Source organism: Boleophthalmus pectinirostris, unplaced genomic scaffold, assembly GCF_026225935.1.
Source record: "Boleophthalmus pectinirostris isolate CB_2022bp ecotype Guang Dong unplaced genomic scaffold, ASM2622593v1 HiC_scaffold_10, whole genome shotgun sequence".
In the NCBI taxonomy this organism is placed as follows: domain Eukaryota; kingdom Metazoa; phylum Chordata; class Actinopteri; order Gobiiformes; family Gobiidae; genus Boleophthalmus; species Boleophthalmus pectinirostris.
Genome location: NW_026570971.1, coordinates 34,413,550 through 34,428,439, shown reverse-complemented (window position 1 = coordinate 34,428,439; position 14,890 = coordinate 34,413,550). Strand labels below are relative to the sequence as shown.

Genomic DNA, 14,890 nt, shown 5'->3' with positions numbered 1-14,890 from the left:
GCCCGGTATGGAGCAGCCGGGGCCCCACCCTAGAGCCAGGCCTGGGGTTGGGGCTCAAATGCGAGCGCCTCGTATCACAGCCATGATTTAGCCTTTGTTTTTCACTGAACTGTATCATATTGATTTGAAATATATCGTATTGAAACATATTGAATTGAAAGTGCACTGTATCAAAAGCGTATCGTATCATGGCCTGTGTATCGAGGTATGTATCATATCAACAACCCAGCTCTATTCTTGTGTCAGTCATAATCTTAGCGGCATCTGTTGCTTTATGGTCATTTGTAAATACAGTTTTTATTTTTGCTAAACAAATCATAATTTATGCTCTTTAATGTTGGCAGGGATCAGATTAGTCAAGAACTATGATAGTCCTGTTTTAGTCCTGGTTTAGACCTGATGTAGTCCTGGTGTAGTCCTGGTGTAGTCCTGGTTTAGTCCTGGTTTAGTCCTGGTTTAGTCCTGGTGTAGTCCTGGTTTAGTGCTGGTTTAGTGCTGGTTTAGTCCTGGTTTATTCCTGATGTAGTCCTGGTTTACTCCTGATGTAGTCCTGGTTTACTCCTGATGTAGTCCTGGTTTATTCCTGATGTAGTCCTGGTTTATTACTGGTGTAGTCCTGGTTTATTACTGGTGTAGTCCTGGTTTATTACTGGTGTAGTCCTGGTGTAGTCCTGGTTTGGTCTTAGTTTAGACTTGATGTAGTCCTGATTTAGACATAGTTTAGTCCTGGTTTAGTCTTAGTTTAGACATAGTTTAGATCAGATTGGGCAAAACTAGGGACGCCTGGGACATTTCTTGTATAAAACTGGGACAAATCACGGGTTTTCTACAGAACACTAGGTTATTACAATTAATGCTACAGGTGTTAGCCGAACTCGCAAAACTAGCTTCATCGCAGTGATCAACAAACTAAAGAATATGATCCCTACCTTTTGCTGATACATTTTCCATTGTTTGTAATGTTTATCTTGGAATCCGCGATAAAATAAAGCTCCAGAAGAGTATTTTAGGCGTAATGTTTGTTTCTGTTTTTGTTTTTGGCGGCTCTCCTCTTCTCAACGCGTCAGAACTTCCTCCGCTGCCCAAAACGTCATCACGCACACACAACCCCGGAAGAAAGTTCAGAACGTTCGCAGGGATCACATGGAAGATTTATGTGAGCGCCACTGTTCAGCGCTAAACTGCGGCTCAAGCAGGATTAAAACACGGGATATGAATGAAAACAATGTTATTTAAGTTTTCAGAATCATTCTTCGTAAACTAGCTGTATGTTTAACGTTACGGAAAGCGGAAAACTATGGCGAGAGGAGCGCGTCGTGGAGGTAAGCGTGACACATTCACCTACATTTATGAACCGCTGCTGCACTTTACAAAGACCAACAACTCACTCAGCTTCTTTACACATCCAAGAAAAATGATCGTACGTATATTATGTCTATGTTTATTATCTGGAAATTTAAAATAAAATAACAATGGTCTATACACTACTTATGTTAATTTAATATTGTCTAAAACATTCAGGACACGTGCTTTTTTTCTCTTAATACATCCGTGCATTTATTCCAGTGAGTATAGTTGACCATTAATTGAAATATTGTTGTGAATGAAAAACTAATCATTATTTTGTATTGTAATCAAAGATCAAAAAGTTTATTGTCAATTCTTCATATGGAAAACATAAAGAATCGAAATTGTGTTTCTCACTCCCGCGCGTATAAATAAATAATAAAAGTAAACAGTGCAAAAGAGCAAAAGACATAGTGCACGGCACAAGACAGTGACAGGCACAAGACAGTATCATTTACAACATTTATGGAGTAGGATCATAGATCTATAATAAAATCTTAATATACTTCCACGAGTAGAATATGTTAAAACAGTCTTTAATTATTTCTGGAGATGTTCCTGTCAACTTCATTTATGAAATATTTTGTGGTTATAAGCTTAAGAAATAACTTTAAAATGTTAAGCACTGTTTCTGACATGTAAAATTGTTACTACATCCTGAGATACTACCAATGGTGGAATAAGTACTCAATTTTGTTACTTAAGTAAAAGTATAGATCCCAAAGCAAAAAACAAGATGTAAACAACAAGTGAAAGTATTAAAATTAGTGCTGTCATGCGATTAAAAAAATTTAGAGATTAATTAATTATGATCTGTAATTAATTAATCTAATTAATCTCATTTTAATCTCACCTAAAAATTGCTGAGAAAAGCCTTCAATTTGAGGTATTTTCATTTGAATTCATTATTACATTATTGTGGCAGATCAAAAGACTGAATATAGATTTAAAAAAGTGACTTTATAAAGTCATTTATTGTTTAACAAATCTCTCCAAATTGTCTGTTGAGCCCAAGTCTCCATGAATAAGAAACTGTTTGTTGTAAAGTAGCAAAGACGAGGAAATCTGAACATAATAACTTTTGTCTACTTAAAGACAATAAAAAGTCCAGTCTTTCCTTAACCATATTAAAAATATTATTGATAGAGAAATGCTTTATATATGAGATCACTGGTTTTAGTCCTGGTTTAGACCTGGTTTAGACCTGCTTTAGTCCTAGTTTAGTCCTGGAATGGATTAATCCTGGTTTTCCTGTGTTAGTTCTGGTTAGTCTGTTTAGTGTTTAGTCCTGGTGTTAGTTCTGGTTTAGTTCTGGTTTAGTCCTGGTTTAGTCCTGGTTTAGACCTGGTTTTAGTTCTGGTTTTGTCCTGGTTTAGTCCTGGTTTAGTCCTGGTTTAGACCTGGTTTAGACCTGGTTTTAGTTCTGGTTTTAGTTCTGGTTTAGTTCTGGTTTAGACCTGGTTTAGTCCTGGTTTTAGTCTTGGTGTTAGTTCTGGTTTAGAGGCGCACAGGAGGAAGCGCTGTTTACGCCGCGTACGCGAGAAAACACGATCCACACGCGGCTCACGGGAGGACAGCGATGTCCGCGCAGTGTCTACGGAAGGAAACGTGGTCCGCGCGTTCTCAGGTTAATGACGATGATGAAGGTGTGTGTTTGTGTTTGTGTGTGTGTGTTTGTGTGCGTGTCCCCTCATGTGGCAGGTCATTATAGGACAGTAGTGCAGACATCATGAGCCTATGCAGGTTGTTTTCAGACGATATTATATTTGTTATTTTCTTTTATATTTCACGTTGGGAGAATAATTTCCAAGACACGAATGTGTTTTTACCTGTGCGCTGCTGCCTCTGTTCTACTGGCTCTTCGACCTCGTCCATTGTGCGACTGATGCCGCCAACGTTAACATGACGTTTACATCGCTTTTACTGCGCGTTTTGTGTGGCTTTCCGGCAATGAGTGGAATTACCGAAATTAAAAAATGTATAAATGTGTTTTGTGTGTGTGTGTGTGTGTGTTGTTGTCCCAAAAACACACAACAGGTTTTATAATAAAGAAACTCGCATACAGAAACACTAAAGTTAGAGATTAAAAATGAGATTAACGCGATTAAAAAACATAACGCGCTAAATATGACTGTAATTAATTAATCGCAATTAACGCGATAATTTGACACCCCTAATTAAAATACCCATTTAAAAATGTATGTCAAAAGTAAAAAGTAAAAAAAACAAACTTAAAACTATTTTGCACAGAATTTGAAATCTAATAAAGCTTCAAATGTTGTGACTTTGATAAAGATTTGTGTTGAATATTGTTCAGCAGAAACTACAGAATTATTTTTTTCGTAGCTATTTTTGTTTGCTCCAGCTATGACCTTGATAAACAGTAAACCTTGCGACCTTTTCAGCAGGTCTCACACAATAATAAAAATACTTTTACTTTTCAAAATAAAAGTACATTCAAACATGTAGTCAAGTTCTCTGTCTAATTAAGTGCACATTCTTTGGAGGCTGCCTGTTGCGCTGTAGAGACTCAGTTCTGTTGACCTGTCCACCCTGCGCTCGGTGATGTTTGTCTTTTGGTGAAACACAAAGAAACAAAAGAATCTGAGTCAAACCAGTATCTGTGGTCAGGATTCAGCTCCTCAGAAACGTTTCATTGTGGACAGTGGCTCTCAAACTGTTCTCAACAAGTACAACCAAAGCAAAAATGTAGCTTTCTGAGTACCAGCAGCTCTAAACTAGGTCTATTACAGGATATTTCCAGGTTGACTCTAGGACTATACCAGGTCTAAAAGTGGACTATATCATTGCCACTGTAAGTTCTAAATAGGCCTGTCATGATAACACATTTTGAAGCATGAAATATTTCTACAGAAAACTATAACGATAGAAGATAATACTGAAACTACTTTATGCCACTGACACAATAAAAATTAAGTAGGACAATCCCAGTAAACCATAAAATAGTCAGCATCATTTAAAGGCCCAAGGTGCAACAAATAAATAACCGAATGAACCAATAATTAACCATAGAAATTGCTTATTCTACCCTCTATAGTGTACTCTTGATTTTATTGCAACAAAAACAACAAAAATTTCCTCATTATTCCAAAGAAAATCTACATACGCAGGCTCGTTAGCAGACGTTTGAGGGCCCGGGTCAAGGAGCCTTACATGGCCCCCCTTTAATATAAATTAATAGGAAGAGGGCCAGTTCTGGGCTCTTAAAACCCTCTTAAAAAGTGGATAAAATCAACTAAAATTGACAAACTGAAGAGCTCCAAGTCCCACCTGAAGGAGGGCTATATGGGAAAAAATAAATAACTTTTTTTCAGATGATTGTTTTTCAATTCAAAAATTAAATAAAATGGCTTTGCTGCTTAATGTTTCTAGTGGAGGGTCTGCCACCTGCTTGTCTCAATGGAAATGTTATTATTTTATCTAAAATGTTCCACAGTAAAGATTAAACCTATTTATCACAAGGGAGACACGCAGTTTACAGCACTACACTACATTACAGTTCAGATCTGTGGAGAGTCGCTCCTATTCACAGAAGGATTTTTTACTTTTTAAAAACATTCATAATGAATAAATTATAGGTGGATATGTTTAAAATCATACTATGTAACCAGGGAAAGCAACAACATCTCCAGCAGAAAGGTTGTGGAGTGTACTATATTGATTTTGTGAACATAAAGAAGAAAAACTTTAAATCAACTCTATACTATATCAATACTAAATCAACACAAAAAGTCAATTTTTAATTTCTTCCTTCAAACACAGTCTTTTACTGACAGAGGTTTGGCTGTGGATCTCTCCCTTAAAAAGACCCAAGATGATCATTGACAGTTACAAATGACTGAATCTTTATCTATTCTATTAATTGCACAACCCCAGTTTCATAACATAGAAATTTCAGTTTAAATTCTTGTTTTGTTAAAATTTGAGAAATACTGTATTTTCCGTTAGATTAGGCGCGGTCTTAAGCCTCCAAAAACGACTGCACGACTTATAATCCGGAGCGCCTTTTATATGAATTTCCGCCAGTGTTCCAGTACAACTTCAGTAAACGACAAAGCCGCACCACTTGCAGCATTACGGCTACCGTAGTCAGGAGCATCGCGGAGTAATACGTACTGTGATTACTCATTTTTCCTGTGGACGAGGAAAAGATGAGCGACTGGCTGCGAGAAGTTTACCTTAAGAGACCGGATGACTTTTTCCACTCATCTCCGTCCCTATTGATCTGCGACTCCAGCGCAATAACAGATTGTTGTCCAGACGCAGCCGCGATTCATTTTCGAATTATTTTACCAACAATGGCCAATACAGAGAATGTAACACACGAAGATCAGAGCAAGTATCAGTGTGCGAACATGTGGCTCCAGAGTGAGTCAAAATTGGGGGTGTGTACGTCTGTTGAGGACCTGCACGCACAGTGAGGTCCTGGTGTTCCCCGTGTTCACGTAGGAACCAGCATTTGTTATTTTAGGCTTTAATTAACCAAATAATTTTATGGCAATAGCCTATTCAATTGATACAACTTCAAAAAGTCCCTGCTTTTAGCCTAGTGTGAGAAATACATTTGGACTAGATCCAAACCAAAGTCCTGAACCAGTGGGAGCAGCTCCGGTTCAGGCCGGGCTCAGAGGAGCTGGAGCGGGGAGCCTCGACCTGAGGAAGCGCTTTCCCCGGGAAGAACCAAATGCGCGGAGTACGGACGCTCAGAACAACATATAACAAACCAAACTGGACTCACGCTTCTGTCCGGATGCTGCACCACCTCGGAACCAGCCGCGGTTCTTGAGCGCGGAGGACAGGAGCAGCGCGCCCGGACCTGTAGTCCACAGCGCATTCTCGCTTTTCCCGCACGGAAACAGCGCGCAGACGACGGAACGTACCCACTCGGACTCAGTCCATCAAGCACTGGTCTTGCTCGCCACCGTTTGGAACCAGCACATGTAGGATGGAGCCTCCGGACCATCTGACCAACGCACTTGTAGGACGACAGAAGACCAAGGAACAGACAGCGCTGTCCTGAGGAGCTGCGCGCTACTGTGAGCGCTGTTGGCTGCTGCTGTTACCCGAACTCTGGGCTGATTCGGTGAGTTTGTACAAAGTTCTACATGTTGCTGTTTTATGAGTTCATGATGATAATTTGAGATGAGGACGGCCCATGGTATTAACAGGAACATCGGTGTTGGTAACTGGAGGTATCGCTGTTTTCCCGGGAAACAGAGACACGTCAATCGAACCAGTTTTGGTTCGTTTGTCGGTGTGAACGCGGACCACACTGGAGTGTATTTGCTACATAATAACAATTTTATTGCCTGGTGCGACCAAATAATCGAACTAGCGGTGTGAAAATGCCCTAATGTGTTATTTTTAGTTATAACCAAACAATTATGAGTTATTGTGAATACACTGACAATTTATCGGTCTCAGACAGTTTTTTGTTTTTTACGTGTTACAACGACTGATTTACCTAACTGTTGTGTTTCGTTTAATGCGCCTTATAGTCCGGTGCGGTTTATATGTGAAAAAAGGTCAGGAAAACGACAGTGCGTCTTATAACCTGGAGCGCCTAATCACCCGGAAAATACGGTAGTGTATTTTCCGCACTATTAGGTAGGGCTGGGTATCATTAAAAAGTTGCCGAAGCGATACACACCTCGATACACAGGCCATGATATGATACATATCTCGATACAGTGCGCTTTTGATTTGATATGATATATTTCAAATGGATTCGATATGGTTCAATAAAAAATAAAGGCTAAATCATGGCTGTGATTCTAAAAGTCTTTGTTAAACCACTTCTTGTGCAAAGTTCATATGAAACACAAACATTTTAATCCTCAAAACGGTGTCAAAATGTCAAATGTGACACATAAACGAGTTTCCGTTCACTCCACAAGCAACAAAACTGTAGCTGTAACAAAATAATTTAGTAAAACACACATAAAAATACTCTTGGTAATATATTGATACAGTAGCCCATGATATCGATACTGTATCACCACATTAAATGATAGGATATATCGATTTTCCGATATTTTTGCACACCCCTACTAGGCGCTCTGGATTATAAGGCACACTGTCATTAAATGGTCTATTTTTGAGTTTTTTTCACAAATAAACCACACTGGACTATAAAGGAAACCCAACAGTTGGATGAGTGAGTGGTTTTGTTTGTTTGTGGCGTTCACGGTGACTCTGGAGTTGTTCAGTTGTGGCGTGTAGGGAGGGTGCTGTCTGGGACCAATGGATTGCCGGCGTGTTCGCAGTGACTCAGTTGTTCAGTTGTGTCTAGAAGTGGCACATTGCACTCGTTTTTTCGGTTCGTTCCTCCGTTCTGTTGCTCGTCGGCGTGGAGTGATGAGTGTGGTCGCTGTCTGCTCCGTGTGTGTTTGTGTGTTCTGTGGGTGGTGCGGCTTTGTAGTTTACTGAAGTCGTGCTGGGACACCCGAGTGGATTCGTGTATAGGGTGCTCTGGATTGTGGGGCGCGCAGTCGTTTTTTGGTGGGGTTGGAGGATTAAGAGCGCGCCAGAAAATACGGTAACTTTCCTGGTAGAGGGTTCGTCAGATGCTTTTCTCCGTGTAGATGTCATTGCTCTGCCTGGAATGTTCCACAGTGTGACATTAAACAGGTTTACCTTACATTTATTCAATTACAGGTGGCTTTATAGCTCAAAAATATCTAGAAAAACAGACATTGTGACTGTGAGCGAGGTCGCCTCTCCACAGATGTGACCTGTGACTTGATCATGTTTGGTCTCCAAGAAGATAGAAAGGTTTAATGTCATACTGTGAATCATTCCAAGCAAAGTATTAATAAGATCTCCATGGAGAAAAGGATTTGATGCACAGTGCAGCTTTTAAAGTCAGATTTTGATAGTTTGATTTTAAATGCCATAAACTTGACCTAACTGTGTCCCCAGATACGAGGTAAACATGTTCAAATCAAATACAGCTTTTACTGATAACAATTCTAATGCTGATTTATTCTTAATTATATAAACATTAGATACCAAGGCCAAGTTGTTTATGCTATAATTTGGTGTTCTGGTTTTCATATTTTGTTCCCATACACTGCAGCTCTACAGTAGACATAATATTTGGTCTGTTCTTTAACTTTGACACACTTTTTAACATGTTTATCTCTCGTCAAGGCTGATAACTGACTGATGGACCAGAAAGGGAGATCCACACTTCATTTAATCCCGTGTCCCATTGGTGGAGAAGAGACGCTGACCCCACTCCCTCAAGATGGTCCCCTCGCCTCACAAACTCCTCTTCACCGCTGCAGACTATGCCATCTTTGCTCTGCTCCTGGGCGCCTCTGGCCATAGGAGTGTACTACGCCCTCTCAGGTAAAACTGCGCTTAATTTTTATTCACATTTTTCATTTTTTTAATGTGTCTAGCCATCTGTGTAATCCCTCAGTGGTCCAGGTAGGTTCCATAGTGGTCCATGGGCGTATACCAGTCTATGTGCTCTTATACTTGTTCTGATGCAGCTCAGGATCATTCAGGAAAGGTTTATTTCTGTTTTGTCAAAGGGACTTTTTTTAGTATCGATATTAGGGTGACCATATTTCCGTTTGTGAAAACCCGGACACCTTACTGGGGGTGGGAGGTGGGGCCTTCGATATTGAGCTACTCTCACCTTACAACCTGTGCACATGGCCTCCCACTTGTCCCAACCAGGACGGAGAATTTCTTGTACAAGTCATCGTTAAATGTGCATTTGCTCTTTGGCATGTTGCAGACTGCACAGAGAGCTACGAGAGCTGCTTAAATTAATGGCCCCAATGAAAGGTAATGAAAACCCGGACATTTTTATCACTTTAAAAAAAAAAAACAAAAAAAAAAAACGGACACCCAGGACAGAACGCAAAAAATTGACAATGTCCACGGAAAAACAGATGTTTGGTCACCCTAATTGACACCTAAGCCTGTCCTGAAAATTACCATATCAAAGACAGAATAATAGTTTTTGTGGGTCAGTATTTATCATGAATACAACAGTAGCTCAGTTGACGTTGAACGTTTGTCCACTGATCTGTAGCTTGGTGGTTGGTTTCAGATCCAGCTCTTGACATAAACATCATTGGTTGAGAGGTCTGATCCACTGACCCACAGGTTGGTGATGCGATTTCAAAAGTTTCATAGTGTACCTTTTTAAATCTTTTACTTAAATCCTTAGTTTTTAAAAATATGTATAAAAATGTACAGTCAAATGTAATTAATACAGGTGACTCTTGATCCTGTTGTAATTCTCTGCTTTAGGACCCAAGCATCAAAAACTAAACCTGTAATTTCTCAACTGGAGCAAAAGCTGTTTACCAAAACGCTGTTGATAATAAAGGTAAAAGTCTGATCTCTGCAGGAACAGTAAATGTTACTGTTATTGACCCTAAAATACAAACAAATAAGGTTCAGAGCTGCAGATTTGCCCTAGAATAAAAGCAGGTTATGTTTCAGAAGACATTAATACAGGGAGTGGTACTGTAATAGTAGTAGAAGCAGTAGTAGTGTCCTTGGACCTTACCTTGCCCCTAGTTTCTGCATAAACTAGTGTATGAATGTGTGAGTGGTTCCTTGATGTAAAGCACTTTGAGTTCTTTGAAGGTGGAAAGAGCTGTGTAAAAGTGACCATTTACCATGTGACTATTTTTCTATGTTCTAGACAGGAACTTTGTGTTACATTTATGTATTACAATATGATTTGACGTATAGAGAGTTGAAGAAATCACTTTTATGATTGCTCACTATGTCCAAACTAACCACTAAAGTGTACATTTAGAATATTTTTTCAGTTATAATCCTGTGTAGTAAGTAATTTAGCAAAGGCTCAAATTAGGTAAATCATTAGCAAAAAAGAAGCCGGGTCTAACTGGGGGTAACTTAAATCAAACTGAACAGAACAAAACTAACTCAACCAGACAAAGAACAGGGCTGTTTAAATACATGAGGGCCAACTAAAACTAAACACAAGACGGGGGAATTACACTAAATAATTAACTTAAACTACTAACTTAATCAAAGTAACAAAAAGGCAAATAATTATAATACAGAAAATAATAAGTGACAATAACATGACCTTAAACAAACTAGACAAACTAACTTAGCAAATCTAACTAAATAGTGCTCCCCCCTTTGTTGATTCATGGATGGTCTCTCCCGAGGCTCCGCTGTCTGGCACTCAGACAAAAGAACAAGTGTAAGTAAATAATTCAGACTTCCACTAAAATGTGGGCACCCAATTAGAATATAAGTCTAAATAAAGGAATTAAATTATGTGTGATGTTATTAACTTAATGTAAATGAAATTAAATAAATAAAATAATACTAACACTGTGGAGTGGTGGCAGAGGCATTCACCACATCCTGCTTTAGGGTTATTGTGTCAGTGATATAAATTAGTTTCAATATTATCGTTTATTGTTTAGATTTTTTTTTTTTTTTTTTTTTTTTACCAATGTACTGTATCATACTTAAAAATGTGTTATTGTGACAGGCCTGTTGATGCCTGCTCAAATGAATGTCCAGATTTAGACTTAGACAAAATTTATTGATCCACTAGGGAAATGATTTGGACACAGTAGCTCACACATCACAATATAATATAATAAAGAGAAACAAATATAAATGGTAATAATAAATTCCAAATAGGTGTTGGTGAATAAGAGACTGTTGTCAAATAAGACATAATTATATCACTGTATATGTACAAGTAAATAGAAATAAAGTAATATGAACTAGAAAAGCACTCAGAGAGCGCAGACCTCCGCCAAGCACTACAGTCCCCCTCATATTAATTGTGTTTTCCATAAATATTTGTCTCGTATCTTTCAATTTGGAATATGAAAGAGGATCCCATTGTCCATCCCTGAGTCAAATTTCATGGGGTTTGGTCTATAATTAACCGAGATATTGAGAAACAAAATTTTTGGCCCCATTTACCACAATGTTAACTAAAATTTCAAAGTGATCCAGACCCCCAAAATGAAATCAGTTCTTCCTTTTCACATTTCCAACAAATCCTGAAAATGTCATCAAAATCGGTCCATAACTTTTTGAGTTATGTTGCTAACAGACAAACAAACAAACAGACAAACGCCGGCAAAAACATAACCTCCTTGGCGGAGGTAATTATCTCAGCTTTATGCAAGAGATCGTGAGGAAAAACAGTGCTAAGATGATATGAGGATGTATCTAGTTTCAAAACTATTTTTAGTATCGGTTTTTTAATACTGTTGACCCGGGCAGTCAACAGGGGGGTCAAGGGTGTTATGGGGACCAGATTTGGAAGCTCCACTTATTACATCATTTCTGGCCTATAAACCGCTACTTTACTTTTTCTCACACTTTGAACCCTGTGGCTTATACAACGACACGGCTAATATATGGACGGATTGTTTGTTTATCAGCACAGTGAATGCGTGCACACTCTCCTCATGGAAAAAACACAAAGAAATGCAGACGTTGCAGCTTTAAGTTAAAGGCAATTGATGTGGCTGTTGAAGAAGGAAAGAGAGCTGCAGTACGTGAGCTCGGCATCAGAGAGTCGATGGTGAGATGGCGACAGCAGCATGACAAACTGACTCAAAGCAAAAGATGACAAAAGAAGAGGCAATAAATAGAAAAATAAATAAATAAAAAGATAAATACAGGATAGCCGCAGGGTCTTAAAAGTCTTAAAAAGTCTTAAATTTCATGCTCCTAAATTAAAAGTCTTAAATTCTGTTGTCCAAGGCTTATATTTTTCACAAAGGTCTTAAATTTCATTAGCCTATTTTTTTTTTTTACTCAACTGGGCTGCAGTGCGATGTTAAATGGAGGGAAGAAAAGAAACAACAACGTGAAATCTCATAACATGAATAAACAACTGATTTGGAGTATGCGCAAACAATACATTGGTTTCTGGCGCTGGCGGTGATGAGTAAATAATCAGAGTGGAGGAAGATGTTGGATGGATGATGGGGAAGTGTAGGTTTAATCCACAGTGGCTTTTAGATTCTACATATAGTAGTTGGTTGGTCATTATTAGAATTGGATTTGGTGTTTTCGCCCACGTAATGGGTGCAATGTTGGTCTTAATTTTCATTTAAGTGGTCTTGAAAAGGTCTTTAAAAAGCCTTAAATTTGGGGCAGTCAAACCTGGGGATAACCTGAAATAAATAATAATAAAAAGAGGCAATAAATAATAAAAAGACAATAAATAATAAAAATAGACGGGGCGGCAGTAGCTCAGTTGGTAGAGCATTTGCCCACTGATCTGAAGGTTGGTGGTTCGAATTAGGGGTGGACGATATATCGATATTTTAAATATATCGAGATAGTTTTTAAACTCGATATGAATTCTGACATATCGTATATATCGATATAATGCTTATATTCAATTCTGACTTCGCCGCTTCCGTTGTTTATCTTCTCTCTCGTCACCTTGCTCGTGTCTCCTTCACTCCTCACTGTCGCCGTGAACGCCGAAAGTTGGTGCCAGTGAAAAGCTTCAAGCACCACGAACCTTTTCCACCATTTACAGACAAGAACATCAGCAGCACATCCTCCTATTCCATCGAGTCGCGTCCTTTAGCCCGAAAGAAGCTAAACGAGCTGAGCTGCACGAGAAGTGCACTGTTTATGCAAATGAGCCATGCGCTTAAGTTTCGTTTCTGTAAAATGTAAACGCACGTGCGCAAAACTGCATTAAACACATTATTATCTCAAACGGGCTGATGCGGCTCTAGAGTCGTTATGCTTTATATATTGTAAAGTTTAGCAATGTAAAGTTTATTTATGCAGAAGATTTTAATTAATAATCTGCTGCAGTGTCACTTGTACAATAGTGTTTGGAAATGTTTGATTTGATCTGCAGTGGATTGTGGGATTAAACCTCAGAGCTCCTTACTGCTGGATAATAACATGGATCTATTGAAATAAGGAACATCCTGAGCTTCTTCTGCTAAATGAGCTCATGGTTATGATTATGGTCTGGATAACAGAGTTAATGCAAAGATGAACTTGTGTTGAGTTGTTTTATTTATGAATGAAAAGAAGAAAATATGTATTATTTCTTTTATTTTACAGTTAAATTATTATTTATGTAATTAGGGTTTTTTGTAATCTTAAATGTTCCTATATGAACTGTCGACCTCTTACACTTCAATTAAAAAAAAGGACCTTGTGGAATTTGGCAGATTTGTTTTTGCAGTTTTCAGTTTTAGGGGGTTATTTTTTCTTGAACATATATCGAGATATATATCGTATATCGAGATATAGCAAAATATATCGAGATATATTTTTTGATCCATATCACCCAGCCCTAGTTCGAATCCAGTTCTCGACATAAAACATCACAGGTTGAGCGGTCAGATCCACTGACCCACAGGTTGGCTGATGTGATTCCAGCTCCCACAGATGAATGGCTGCTGTTGTGTCCTTGGGCAAGACACTTAACCCACCTTGCCCACAGTGTCTGCGTACACTAATGGGTGAGTGGTTCCTTGTTGTAAAGCGCTTTGAGTGCCTTGAAGGTGGAAAAGCGCTATAGAAAAATGTGACCATTTAAAAGCAGATGGCCCGAACTTGAAAACGTTCTTGAAGACGTGGACACCTGCAGCTTATAGACAGCTCCGGCCTATATATGTACAATTGTTTTTTTTCATTTTAATATTTAGTTGCTGCAGCTTATGTTCAGTTGCGCTCAGTAGTCTGGAAATTACAGTATTTAATATTAGAAGTGGGGGCATGTGAGTCTTACCCCGGGCCCCCAGATTTCTGTTGACAACTCTGCTTTTGACAATCCTACTCTCCATCTCTCTTTCTAGGAGGTCGTCAGAGAACCACACAGGAGTTTCTACTGGCTGACAGGAGCATGGGGTGCCTGCCCGTGTCCCTGTCTCTTATGGCGTCGTTCCAGTCTGCTGTGGCCATTATCGGGGTGCCCGCTGAGATCTACACCCACGGGACCCAGTACTGGTTCATTGGGTGCGCCTACATTTTGGGACTGATCATTCCAGCCCATGTTTTCATTCCCGTGCTGTACAGACTGAAACTGTCAAGTGCCTATCAGGTATAAGTCTGGTGTTTGCAGAGAGTGGATTTTTAGAATGTGGTGGTGATGTTGTGTGTTTCTCGGATATTCCTACACCTAAAGCTGCATTGTGTAACTTTTCTGGTGGAGGCTCCGTCAAATGCTTTTCTCTATGGAGATGTTAAGGTTTAATGCCATACTTTGAAACATTACAGACAAAACACTTGATGCAGACCAAACCAGACCAACTTACTGTGGATCAGATCTGTGGAGAGGTGACCCCGCTCACAGTCAGAATGTCTGTTTTTCTAGGTATTTTTGAGCTAGGGATGGGCATGATTAGTCAATTAATCGATAATTGATCATTAAGTATTTCGTCGATTACGTTCATTTTTAATCAACAAACCAAACGTAGGTCGCTGTGCATAGGTGACCAAACATTCGTTTTTCCCTGGACATGTCCGTTTTTTTGTTTTTGTTTGTTTGTTCGTTTTTTTTCTT

At 39.0% G+C, this 14,890-nt stretch overlaps 2 protein-coding genes across 2 annotated transcripts in view; one reads left to right on the top strand and one right to left on the bottom strand.

Moving 5' to 3' along the window:
* The window catches only part of cenpo (centromere protein O), a 28,600-nt gene extending 27,523 nt beyond the window's left edge, over positions 1 to 1,077 (bottom strand). The window contains exon 1 of the mRNA XM_055161785.1: positions 930 to 1,077. Coding sequence (XP_055017760.1) covers positions 930 to 951 — 22 coding nt within the window. The 5' untranslated portion in view covers positions 952 to 1,077. The remainder of the gene's footprint in view (positions 1 to 929) is intronic.
* Positions 1,078 to 1,125: 48 nt separating this feature from the next.
* LOC110153413 (sodium-dependent multivitamin transporter-like) overlaps positions 1,126 to 14,890 on the top strand; it is a 29,887-nt gene continuing 16,122 nt past the window's right edge. The window contains 4 exon segments of the mRNA XM_055162039.1: positions 1,126 to 1,322; positions 8,521 to 8,682; positions 8,684 to 8,721; positions 14,184 to 14,428. Coding sequence (XP_055018014.1) covers positions 8,618 to 8,682; positions 8,684 to 8,721; positions 14,184 to 14,428 — 348 coding nt within the window. The 5' untranslated portion in view covers positions 1,126 to 1,322; positions 8,521 to 8,617.